At 34.6% G+C, this 13,230-nt stretch overlaps 2 protein-coding genes across 6 annotated transcripts in view; one reads left to right on the top strand and one right to left on the bottom strand.

Moving 5' to 3' along the window:
* The first annotated feature begins 1,248 nt into the window (after positions 1 to 1,248).
* Positions 1,249 to 8,279, top strand: frj (membrane bound O-acyltransferase domain containing farjavit). Its single transcript, XM_028188085.2, has 7 exons — positions 1,249 to 1,747; positions 2,143 to 2,438; positions 2,922 to 3,073; positions 3,714 to 3,925; positions 4,957 to 5,130; positions 5,427 to 5,565; positions 6,640 to 8,279. Exons 1-7 carry the CDS (start codon positions 1,518 to 1,520, stop codon positions 6,880 to 6,882), a joined length of 1,446 nt encoding a protein of 481 aa, XP_028043886.2. The 5' UTR covers positions 1,249 to 1,517; the 3' UTR covers positions 6,883 to 8,279.
* A 2,835-nt stretch (positions 8,280 to 11,114) lies between these two features.
* The window catches only part of Mnr (Membrane-bound Notch regulator), a 35,134-nt gene continuing 33,018 nt past the window's right edge, over positions 11,115 to 13,230 (bottom strand). For 4 of the 5 annotated variants that reach the window (XM_028187990.2, XM_028187991.2, XM_028187989.2 and 1 more), the window contains 2 exons: positions 12,316 to 13,153; positions 11,115 to 11,330 (listed from right to left, as the gene is read on the bottom strand). In XM_028187990.2, coding sequence (XP_028043791.2) covers positions 11,270 to 11,330; positions 12,316 to 13,153 — 899 coding nt within the window. In that variant the 3' untranslated portion in view covers positions 11,115 to 11,269. The remainder of the gene's footprint in view (positions 11,331 to 12,315; positions 13,154 to 13,230) is intronic. The other variant, XM_089734205.1, reaches the window with a different exon arrangement.

The raw sequence follows: 13,230 nt of genomic DNA, 5'->3' as shown, positions 1-13,230 counted from the left end.
ACCGAAATTGCTGGCATTTTTTGGATAAGCAATACTTATTTAAGGCCTTTTAACAAAATAGCATTTAAATACCTATCAGTCCCAGCAACTTCTGTGCCTTCCGAACGTATGTTTTCGACGTCGGGGTACGTGCTCCAGAAGGAGCAGGCTTCTGGATGACGCAGTGGACCAACCATGCTTCTTGCGTCATCATTTTGATTTAATACAATAAATAGTATTAAATCAAAAATAAAAAGCTTTTTGTTATTGGATAATATAAATGTGATCATTAAAAGCCTATATAAAAATATGCTCACCCAATTAATTGTATGAAGAAAACTCTTTGTTTGCACGTAAATTTGTTTTTTATTAAGTGATTATTTAACCTTTATGGAAAAAACCTAAAAATACCAAAAAAAACCGGTTTTTTGAGAAAAAAAACGGTAATAAACCGGAGCCAGAAATTGTAATCGGTTCACATCACTAATGTACATACCTACATAGGTACAGTAGTAGTAGTTTTATTTTTCCAAATGGAAAGGCAAAGGTATCGACCGTACAGCCTAATCTTATATATATTTTTTTATGAAATATGACATGAAATGAAATGAAATGCAATGAACTGAGATGATATGATATGGGATACTTTTTATGAGAAATGATAATATGGAGTGAAATGAAACGAAGATGATTAATTTGAAACATTAGTCAACTGGGATGAAATTAAATGATGATATTTAATATGAGATGATATTTAAGGGATGAAATATAATCCCAGTAAAATTGTGGTCTCTGGTGGTTTCTTCAGGTTTAAATGTGTAATAACTGTTTAATACCTGTGACAGTGCACAATTGTGGGAAAATGAAAGAAAGCCGTTGGACGTAACTTCTCTGGATCCTCCAAAAAGTCCACTGAAAAAATTTCAATAAATGATCACCATTTTACTGAGATTATATTTCATCCCATATCATCTCATCTCATTTCATGCCATATTTCATAATATTAATCAACTTCATTTCATTTCACTTCATATTATCATTTGCAGAGTTAATTACTACTAAATTACTTTTTCAACCTAATTTATCTATATCGTCCCACGATAATTTAATTCATAATTACACTGATATTAATAATGGCCAACACGGACAATTTCCTTCGTTTTTTATTATCCATAAACTGTAAATAATTAAAAAGGCGAAAAAATCTTCTTATTATTACTTGACCCTAGGTTTCGTACTTCAGTGCTTGACACTGGCTAATGCACAAACCGTGCGAGCCACAATACAAAAATACACATAATATATTTGACTTGTCTGCTAAATCACATAAAAATAATAAAATAAATTTAATGTAATATTATTTCTGACTTGTGGTTAATGTATCACCACCAAACTAGTGTTTTTCTACTTTCTAGGCGCTCTGTTTCGATATTGTTAAAGGTTTCAAAATAATAAATTAATCTCACCTTCAACAATCTAGATATTTACTTGCTATCGGACCGTGCTATTCGCTGATCTTCCAATAAATTTAAATAACAATGATTGGATTCATAACAAAAAACATTAATGATATTATATACCTATCCCTTCTGTTATCCAGTGTTGTAGTCGGACCTTATTATAGAAGTATACCTACAATTCTATTAAAGAAATGGACAGGTACATTATTAGGGCTAATTCTAATAGTGACTGTGTCAGGATACAGTGCTATTCATCCTATTCTGTCAGCAACAATAGGAATTTTAGCAATAAAAGCAAGTACTGTAAGGTAATTGATTATAAACTAATTTACTTTAATGAATAGTACTTACATACAATTTTTCAAGTGTTAAGTAAGTCAAGGGCTATTAACACTACAAAATAGTAAGCACTAAAAAATTAGGAGTTAATTTACAATTGGCCTCAAATTGAATTATGGCATCATTTGAAGCATGATTCCTTTAACTTACTTTAAGTGTGTTGTTCCTATTTTTTAAGTCAATATGTATCCAATGTTTGTGTTCATAATTGACTACTACAAACAGAATTTATGATCTAAAGTAAACAATACCAGTTGTGGGGAAATGCTGTCAGCTTACCTAGTTCAATAAAAAAAATTAACATTTGTTGTCAGTAGATATAATTGATTACTGTTTTATTTACTTCAAATATGTATTGTTACAGGTTTTGTCACATAGTCACTTTTTTTTTCATGTTTGGCTATTTATTCTTCTTTCGATTGGCTGATAAATTTGGTTTCTCACTGTCATCTGGTCAAACTAATTTAATAGAAATGATAATAGTATTGAGAGTTGTGGGAGTAGCATTTGAAATTAATGGTTCCTGGCTTGCGATGAAGAATAAAAAAGAAGAAAGTATTAAAAATGAGAAAGAGAAAGATGATGATTTTCTGGAAATTATAAATCCAGATCTTTTGGACTTGTTTCATTATTCATTTAATTATATTGGTCTCTTGACAGGTTTGTATTAAATTGTATTTCCTTAAAGTTTATATTTAATTTCATTGTAGTGGTTATAGAATACAATTAACTGCTATTAAATACTATCAATTACTATTAACTATTTGGCAATAAAATTATACCATTTATTGAAATGACAAGTGCTACCTATCATTAATTGAAGGTATGTTATAAATCTTCACTGGCACACTAACAGTTAGAATATTTCAACTCGATTAGATCAATAATGTAAATACATAGAATAAAAACATACAAATTAACAATGCTCTATCTTACATAGTTAAAATATAAACAAATCTTTTATTACATTAGTAGAAAGTATAATATTCTTAGAGTTCTAAACTCTGATACTTGATTATATAGAGATAGAGCAATTTTCTTATAAGTGTTGTTATTTTTTGGCTTACTTTATACATTTCTAGATTATCCTATTACACACACCGAAAATTTATAATTATATTCGCATTTTAATTTTATTTTCAGGACCATATTACAGATACAGGACATTTGATGACTATTTCTATTTGCCGTTCAGTAAGAATGCTGATTGTTTTGGTGCAACAATCAACACTTTGAAAGCTGTTCCGTTATACATTTCACTGTATTTGGCATTTTCAAATATATGGCCATTAGAGGTAAGAAACTTTTTTCATAAAAATAGGATATGACTTTTTGGAAAATAGGTTTTAAAGTTTGAGATTTTAAGTATTTTACGCTCATATGAATATAATATTAGTGTGGTATGGACATATGATGCGTAGAGAGAAGATGCATGTAACTAGGAAATGTATGGAAATGGTAGTGCAAGGTAGATGGGGAAGAGGTCGACCGAAGAAGACATGGATGGTGTGTGTGAATGACGATATATGAGAGAGAGAGAGGAGTGAGTGTTAAGATGAAGGCTGATAGAAGAGAATGGAAGAGAAAAATTTGCTGCGCCGACTCCACCTAGTGGGAAAAGGTGGAGAAAAAGAAGAGAAGATGAATGTAATATATTCAGATAATGTAAACTGGTTAATATGAACTGACCCTTAGCTATGACGCTGCATATAGTCTACTTTAGATGTTTTAGATGTTCTTTAGATGTTTTAGGTTCTTTGGTTTCTGGTCAAAGAATCTTAAACAACGGTCTGTTAGGTACATGTTTAATAAGGAAATGGTAGTATATTAATTAGCAGAAATAAACACTATTATGTTAGTCTTTTGGCCTGTACATTTGTTATGTACAATCATTGTAAGAATGTAAACGTAAATGTTTAAACATTTTTTTTTTAGTATGTCTTAACCGAAGAACATAATAGCAGACATATCATATACAGAATGCTATATCCGTGGGCTCTGTTCGCTGCATTCCGCCAACGAATATATGCAGGTATGACTTTAGCAGAAAGTGTCTGCAATTCAGCTGGGCTGGGTGCATATCCTGTACAAGGTCGAAACAGGACTGGTCACGGACCAACTGTGGGATACATGAAATTAAAGCAGATGTAAGTATACAGAGTGTAATTGGATGGTCACTTCCCAAAGACAGTGCCGGAGTGACTACTCTAATGCAAAAAGCAATGATTTGCTAAATAATGCATAAAACTTTTAGTTTTACTAACCTCCTCTATTAAATAACCAGTAATGTAACATGAAGATAGCTCAGTCACCCCCAAACATTCTCTTGAGGACCTTTATCCAATTTTAGTAGTAGATTTTTAATTTAATTACATTGTGAGTATCATTCTCAAATGTTTTATTGTTAATATGTTGAGAATCGCTAATACGACTACCATCGTAATGCGGAAGTATTCCAAGACATCTTTATTGACCCTCAGAATTGATAAATATTCAGTAGGTCTCAATATGAGTAAAACACAGAAGTCTCTTTAATAAATAAGTCTTGGTGTTGGTAGGGTGTGTTGTAAGCCCATATGAGATGGAGATACCGTCATCCTGCTTATAACTTACCGCGAAGCGGTCATGAGTGTTGCCGCCAGCCATTTCAGTTCAGTGTGCTTAGTGCGAGTTTTTTAACGTTCTCGATAGCGTAAAAGTTCACTCAAATTTGTATGCAGTTGGAACAGCGCCCCTAGCGGCAAACGTAGGCTAACGCTCCAACTCCATACAAATTTGAGTTAACTTTTACGCTATACAGTGTGCTTAGTGCGAGTTTTTTAACGTTCTCGATAGCGTAAAAGTTAACTCAAATTTGTATGCAGTTGGAACAGCGCCCCTAGCGGCAAACGCAAGCAAACGTTCGAACTCCATACAAATTTGTTAACTTTTACGCTATCGAGAACGTTAAAAAATTCGCACTAAGAACACTGGGGTATGATGTCGCTCTTATTACATAATTGAAATTTTCACGTTATGTCTCAAGCTAGAGACATTTATATTGTGCTTTCAAGGCTTTAATTACCTCTTGATATCAAGTCGACTCAGATACAGCAATAAAATGTACATATTATGAATGCTAATTATTGTTATAATTAGATTAATATTTTAATTTTAATGAACATTATTAAATCTTTAGGTCCGAAGAAGAAGCCAAGAATTCACTGTACGATTTTAATACAGTTGAGTCTATGGACGTATGGGGCTGTGAGTCAGTCGTAACTTTGCGTGATTCAATGAAAGTTTGGAACAAAGCAGTGCAGTATTGGGTAGCAATGGTTGTATACAAGAGATTCCCCATAAAACCTCTGAAGTGAGTATTTCTTATTTGTCTATATATTATATGTCTATGTCTTATATTGAATATACTCGTAGTAGATATTATATTCTGTCATAGTAGTTTGGTCAAGAGTCAAGTTATTTAAACATTTGTAATAACGAATAACAAAAAAAAAATGAATACATTCAAAATTATTGTATAGACTTTCTAGTTCTAGCTTTTTAAATGTTGTTCTAGAAATTTTAATGATAAGTTTCCTTATTAAAATTTCTGTATGTTTAAGGAATTCAGACAACAAGACTTTATATATTATGTTTATTTCTTTACAGAATTCACGCGGCATTATTTATATCTGTGATATGGCATGGTTTCCATGCTGGATACTTTTTCTGTATATACTTCTGTCCATTCTACTTGATGGCCGAAGATATCTACTACAAACTGTACTACAAGAATGCTACAGGAATGGTGAGCATTAATAGTTAATAAGTCTTAAGAGATTGCATATTTTCACGGCATATTCTATTCCATCCATCAGAGGCCTTTGGTAGGAAAACGGAAAAGACGAATCAATTCGATAAGCTTAAAGAATCGATTTTTTTGTTTAGACGGGTGGACTGGCTCACAGCTCTCTTAATGTCAGCTGGTTACCAGAGCTCATAGATATCAACAACGTAAATGTCGCCATCCACCTTGAGACGTGAGTTCTAAGCTCAGTTTTATAGTACAACGGCTGCTCGATCCTTCAAGCCGAAACTAATTACTGCTTTACAGCAGAAATAGGCAGGATGGTGGAAACTACATGTGCATCCTCACAACACTTAGTTATGGTACATTACTGGTGGTAGGACTCTTGTGAGTTCGCGCGAGTAGGTACCACCACCGGCCTATTTCTGCCGCGAAGCAGTAATGCGTTTCGGTTTGAAGGGTGGGGTAGCTGTTGTAACTATACTTGAGAACTTAAAACTTATATCTCAAGGTTGTGGCGCATTTGCGTTGTGGATGTCTATGGGCTCCAGTAACCACTTAACACCAGGTGGGTTGTGAGCTCGTACACCGATCTAAGCAATAAAAAAAAAGACAGTTCCAATTACTAACAAAAAATTTCCATCATATTGCTATCACTGTAAGTATTATGACAACATTTCGGGTCCTTACGATCCACTAACGGTGCTTTTAGGTACCTCAAGCACCGGTTACCGTTCTCGTCGAAACCGTCGCTTGAGACGAAGGGTTCGGCGAGTAAACTAACCCACAGACACAGCAGACTGAGTTTCTGGCAGGATTTTCTCAGTGGGTCGCGTTTCCGATCCGGTGGTAGATTCTGCGAAGCACGGCTCTTGCTAGGGCTAATGTTAGTTAATGTTAGCTGGCGTAGCTTTCTAAGACTACCAGCTTAAGTAAAAAAAAAAGTTATGTGTTTTTATTTAGTTTTATGTTAATTATGTACGTGTCACCTTTTTTTTAAGAAGGCATAGTTATTGGCGGGAGGAGAAATAGATTAATAATAGTTATAACTACTGTTTTTTTTTTTTCTTTCAGAAAAGGAACGTGATCGGTTTCGTAATGTGGTTTCTACGTTCGCATTCGGAGTCTTACCAGGCGGCCGCTTTCCTGCTCCTGACTTTTGATCGTATATGGATATACTATTCATCCGTTTATCATTATTGGTACGGCGTTTGGCTGGTTTTTTTATTAATAGGAATTGCGTTGAATCAATTTCATAAAACAAATAGACCGAAAAACTCTAATGAAAAAAAAGTAGATCAAATAAAAACGGAATAGTTTAATTTAGTCAAGACTATAAATGTGCAAGGTAAATAATTAATGTTGCTCAATTGATGTGTCTTCGAACCATGAATTTATTTGGGAATCAATAGCTCTTTGAAGATATTGTTTAACATTTCATATACATTCCCATTCAGTACATAGATTTGAACTTGTATTTATCTATATCGACGCTTGAAAGGCAAACTTGACTAAGCGACAATGCGTGAACTTTACAGTAGACTAATTTAAAGTTGAAATACCTGAAAACAAAATTTATTTTAACGAATCTAGCTGTAGTAGAATCTAGCTAGTAGCTGTAGGATTGAAATGATTTTAATAGACCTAGAAATATATATTTTTTGCGCATCGAATATGGTTATTGCCTATCATTTATGTACAAATCAGTTATTGTCGCTTAGTCACGTTTGCCTTTCAAGCGTCGATATATATAAAAGAAAGTCGTGTTAGTTACACTATTTATAACTCAAGAATGGCTGAACTGTTTTGGCTGAAAATTGGTGAGGAGGTAGCTTAGAACCAGTAGGACATAGGATACTTTTTATCACGTTCCGGGACGTGACATAAAACGTGATATAACAAAACGCAATTGAGAGCTAAACGTAATATATTCTATGGTTAATTGTCGTAGAATTTTGAAGTTGACGTGTTTAAAACAAACAGTGTGGCGGAACAAAGTCCGCCGGGTCCGCTAGTATTATAATAATATAGTAGCGATTCGCCATCGCTTCGCTTCGGAAACATTAAATTTTATTATTAATGATAGCTGAGTACTGCGGGGTGAAGCTAGTATAAAAAAGTCGAAGTTACTCCTTATATCACCAGCTACCTATCAGTGAAAGTACCGTCAAAATAGGTCCAGCCGTTTCAGAGATTAGCCGGAACAAACAGACAGACACAAAAATTGTAAAAAAATTATTGTGTAGATAGAGATAACTATACGGAGATATTAAAATAGTTTCATTGGTTTATAATATTGAAATTATATATTTTTTTTATTCTATTGTGCATATAATTTTAATCATGACAGTCGCACTTTATTGGAGTCATAAATATTCGGCAATGTTATGAACCAAACACAAAATTAGTTTCCTGCTGTGGCCGGTGAAGTGGTCCAAAATTGAGTTGAAATTGTGATCGGACAGAGATCTGGAGTTTATTTTTTATGCGGGAAAAGGTTCTTAGTTTCAGGTCATGGACTTCGTTGTCTATTCTCATCTGAATATATTACTGAAGTAGCAAACTGTTGAGTATAATGGCTAAATAAAGATCTAGATAGATTATTGTCAATTCTGAGATTTGTGTGATATGAATAAGTTTTTATTATTATTTTGTATTGGGTTCTAGTCTTATGTAAGTGGACTAAAATAAATTAAGTACATAACTAAAATTAATTTCTCGTTTTCTTCAAAATGCTCAATTTTATTTTAAAAACCTTTTTCTTTATATATATTACTAGCGACCTGCCCTCGCTTCGCTTCGGAAACATTAAATTTTATTATTGATAGCTGAGTCCCGCGATGTTACCTGCGATTATTGTTGTACCGCGGGTGAGGCCGCGGGGCGAAGCTAGTCTAAGAAAAGTAGCCTAAGCTACTCCTTATATCATCAGCTAGCTATCAGTGAAAGTCTCGTCAAAATTGGTCCAGCCGCTCCAGAGATTAGCCGGAACAAACAGACAGACATACAGACAAAAATTGTAAAAAAATGTTATTTTGGTGTATGTACCGTATATATATTTATATGTATGTAGTACAAAGAGGCTATTTCAATATTACAAACAGACACTCCAATTTTATTTATATGTACAGATGTAATATTGTTGTATTATTTAGGAGTACAAATATGTTCCCGCCGTTTTTTGTCGAAAAAATAATATTTATTATGAAAGAACGGTAATTTAAATTTAATCGAAGTATTGTCCATCACTAGCAGCTACTTTTCCCCATCTCTCAGGCAGAGTTCGGATTCCACGTCTGAAGAACTCCTCGTCTTTTGAGACTATCCACGAATCAACCCAATTTTTGGTATCTTCATATGATGTAAACCGCTGCTCCGACAGAGTATGTGCCATTGACCGGAACAGATGATAGTCAGACGGGGCAATGTCTGGCGAATACGGCGGGTGAGGTAGGACTTCCCAATTAAGTGTTTTTAAATAATTTTTCACCGGTACCGCTACATGCGGACGAGCATTATCATGGAGCAGAATAATTTTGTCATGTCTGGAGTAGTATTGATGGCGTTTTTCCTTCAGAGCTCGACTCAATCTCATCAATTGCGTTCGGTAGAGAGCTCCAGTGATTGTTTCGCCTGAATTAAGCAACACCACACCCAGCTGATCCCACCAAATAGATAGCATAAGTTTTTTCCATGAATATTCGGTTTTGCTGTGGATGTTGACGCGTGCTCAGGTAGTCCCCATGATTTTCTTCTTTTTGGACTATCATAATGTATCCACTTTTCATCACCAGTGACGATTCGGTGTAAAAAACTTTTTTTTTGGTGCCTAGCTAGCAGCATTTCACTCATGCATAATCGGCGTTCAACATCTCTCGGCTTTAATTCGTATGGAATCCAATTACCTTGTTTATGAATCATTCTTAACGATTTTAAACGATGTGAGACTGCTTGCTGAGTTACTTCTAAAGTAAGTGCAAGTTCTTTTTGTGTTTGAGACGAATCTTCCTCCAATAATTCCGTCAATTCTGCATTCTCATAAATTTTTGGCCTTCCACTGCGATCTATGTCTTCTACATCAAAATCACCGTTTTTAAACTTTTTAAACCACATGTTCTCTCACTCAAGGCAGCCTCATTATATGCTTTTACCAGCAATCGATGCGCCTCGGCTGCAGATTTTTTTAAATTAAAAAAGTAAATTAAAAGTTCCCGCAAATGACGCTTATTTGGTTTAAATTTTAACATTTTTGGATAAAAAAATATATGATGCCAATACGGAGTTAATATGATAGGGTTAAGTTGTTCTTAAATGATCAACATAATTTTCAAGCCGATTATCATCTGTGAATTGGAACGTAAACCTCGTGCCACACCATCTTTCTCAAAACGGCCGAAACTTATTTGTACACCTTTATACATTTTAAATTGTATTGATTTTGCAATAAAATATTGAATATAATGTAGGTACTCATATACTTGGTGGCAACAGATAATATATTACAGACTAAGTACCAATTTTTATGTTGAATGTTAAGTGTTTAGACACAAAAAGTTTCACTGAAATGGGTATTTAGTGCAATTAACTGCATTTACAGTTGTTTTAGTAATTACAAAGGAAAGGTGTTGAAAACGAAATTTAAATTCAGCTGTATCTTTCTTAAATTTTCGATGTAGAGTACACAAGTCACAGTACTCGTGGTAGGGAATTTTCGGAAACCGTGCTGGTGGTTTTTTTTTGGTAATTAGTCAACTTCGCTCATGGACTTCAGTAATTTCAGGGGCACATTCATGCCGCTGTTACACACGACCTTTTTTTTGCGTTTGTAGGCAGATGATCATACGGCCCACTTGATTGTGAGTGGTTACCGTCATCCATGGACTTCAGCAATGCCAGGGGCAGCGCCAAGCCGTTGTCTACCTGGGTACTACCTACTTCTCTGCACGTCTAACACAAAACGTCGTGCGCTGTGTAAAAACAAACCGCACATATTCGTTCGAAGTCGTGATGGCGTTTATTTATATGAGAATAAAGGATATTACGGTCTGGAACTGGGACGCACGATGCTTCACATTTAAGCTGTAAGACCCAAAATGTAGGTACGGGCGTTTATTTAGAATTTTCCAATCAGCTATAATATTCAGAGGACAGTACTTATACTTTGTCATATTTGCACGCGCATTCATATTTCTCGGCATTAGTCAGATCTACTTTTTGCCGGATTTTGGAATTATAAGTAGTTTGTTCTTTGCCTTTTTATTAAGTTTATTGACTGCCAGACTAAAATTTTCAGATTAATTATAACTATATATGTCTCGAATTAAAAGAAGTGTGTGAATGTGAATTTATAGTAGTTATACCGGTCTTAAAAATAATTAGTATCTAATGGAGGAAAAGGAGTCTTAGAGATTGCAAAAGCGTAAATATTTTTCGATAGTTTGGCATGAAAATTTTAATTATTAACTTTCATCACTTTGAATAAAATTGTCAAATTATAGATACCTTACGATTACATGCGATCTTATGAAGTCTAAATAAAAACTTAGAACTGTTAGTAAAAATACTATATTTTAACATAAATATCGAATTGAACAGAATAACAAAAAAAAAAATACAACATACATTTCAAGTCGAAACAAAGAAACAGATCTGTTATTGCTTTCAAAAACAAGCATATAATATAATAAACTATGTATTCATAAAATTAGGTCCGTATAATATTTTGAACATATTGATGTATCAGGTACGTCAAGACCACAGTCACACTGAAAATAGAAATTAAATTCAAAATATATAATGTTTAATTCGATGTGTTAATGCGTAAAATAACGAAAACATTAGGATTATAATGAGTATTATTATTAAATTGTTTGATCAGCTGGTTTATAAGATATAAGACAAAATGTTAATAAATTGAATATTTTGCTGACTGTATATGATACAAATTGAATATTAGGCAAAAATAGAAATTAAATTCAAAATATATTATGTTTAATTTGATGTCTCAATGCGTAAAATAACATAAACATTCGAATTATAATGAGTATTATTGTTAAATTGCTTGATCAGTTGGTTTATAAGCTATTAGACAAAATAAACTATTTTGCTGACTGTACGCCGTATTCGGCATAATATATTCTATTAGGAACATTTGACCTGGGTTGAAAAATAATTTTGCCTTTCCTAATAGCGTCACTAGAAACACCTTATTTAAAAAGAAAAGCATTAACTTCGATTGGACTCACTTCACTTTGTATGATATTCGTTCCAATCTGATTAAATTGACTAAAAGCAAAGGTTTGCTGTATATAGTACATATAAACGTGTGCATACGCTTATGAAAGCTTCCGCATAAATGGAGATGATGCGTAATATATTATAGCATTTTACTGGATGTGTAATTTGATTGTAGTATAGCTTCATTTGTTTACCATTACAGATAACAAACAGTCACCACATGCATGTCAAGTTATATAAATTTTAAATACATTAATTTAGCCTCTAAAACTTTCACCTTTCACAAAATATTTACAATACGTTATTTATTATGTATACATTTTGGTTAATATTTTTTTTGTACATTTAGGATATTTTTTGGCTGTAGTTTTTTTGCGTTAGTGATTTAAAAGTTAATGGAAAAAGTGAAGATAGTTCAAAAAAAATAAAAGCGAGGTGCTTGTGTGCCAGCATAGTAGAAATCCAACGAAGCTCAGCACTACATATTATGTTAAGACTGTTTGCTTTATTTACCTAACGGTCCACCCGTAGCTGACGGGCTTACGAGTGGTAGCCCAGTTGTGTTGCGCATAAGTTTGTCTGTAATTTTTATTCTGATCCTGCGCATGGTTCTGTTGATAGCCTGACGGATAAGTTTGCGGGTTAGAACTCCTCGAATTGGAGCTGTACGAGGAGTAGTTCGGATTCTCCATTATCGGTCTCGTATTGACAAAGCTACTCAGACCATTCTTAGAGAGATTGGTGAGGAGATTGCCGAATATGTTGCCAAGTCCTCCGCTACCGCCGCCACTGCTTCCCGGCGAACCACCTCCGATACCCCCAGCGTAATTAGTCAGTGTATTAAATATGCTGTCGAGTGGGCTCTTTCCGCCTGATCCACCAGTGCTAGGCGCGTATGGGTTGGATCCGCCGTGAGAATTACTTGCGTAAGGACTGTTGCCACCTCCGTAGTGTGAGTTTCCACCGTAAGGCGAATTTCCGCCATACGACGAACTTCCTCCGTAATTGTTGTTGCCGCCGTAGGGGTTATGTCCTCCTGACGATCCACCTGGATATTGATTGCCTCCATATGGATTACTACCTCCATAGGGGGATCCTCCGCCTGTTGAACCTCCATAGGGGGATCCTCCGCCTGTTGAACCTCCATAGGGGGATCCTCCACCTGATGAACCTCCGTAGGGGGAACCTCCATGTGAGGACGTGCCGTCATATGGTGAGTTCCCGCCAAAAGAAACTCCGTTGCTGGGCGGAACCGGGGGTTTGTAGTTAGGGGGCGAGTCGAAATCAACAGTTGGTGTTTGCGGTTTTGGAGCCATTGGCTTAGGTTGCGCCGGTTCTGCTGCATGCGATCCTAAAATAGTAACCGAAAACCTTGTCAATTTAACTGGAGAAACAGCTATTCTTATCTACCAATAATAAATTAAAGAT

Source organism: Bombyx mandarina, chromosome 17, assembly GCF_030267445.1.
Source record: "Bombyx mandarina strain Sakado chromosome 17, ASM3026744v2".
In the NCBI taxonomy this organism is placed as follows: Eukaryota; Metazoa; Arthropoda; class Insecta; order Lepidoptera; family Bombycidae; genus Bombyx; species Bombyx mandarina.
This window is presented reverse-complemented; position numbering and strand designations above follow the sequence as displayed.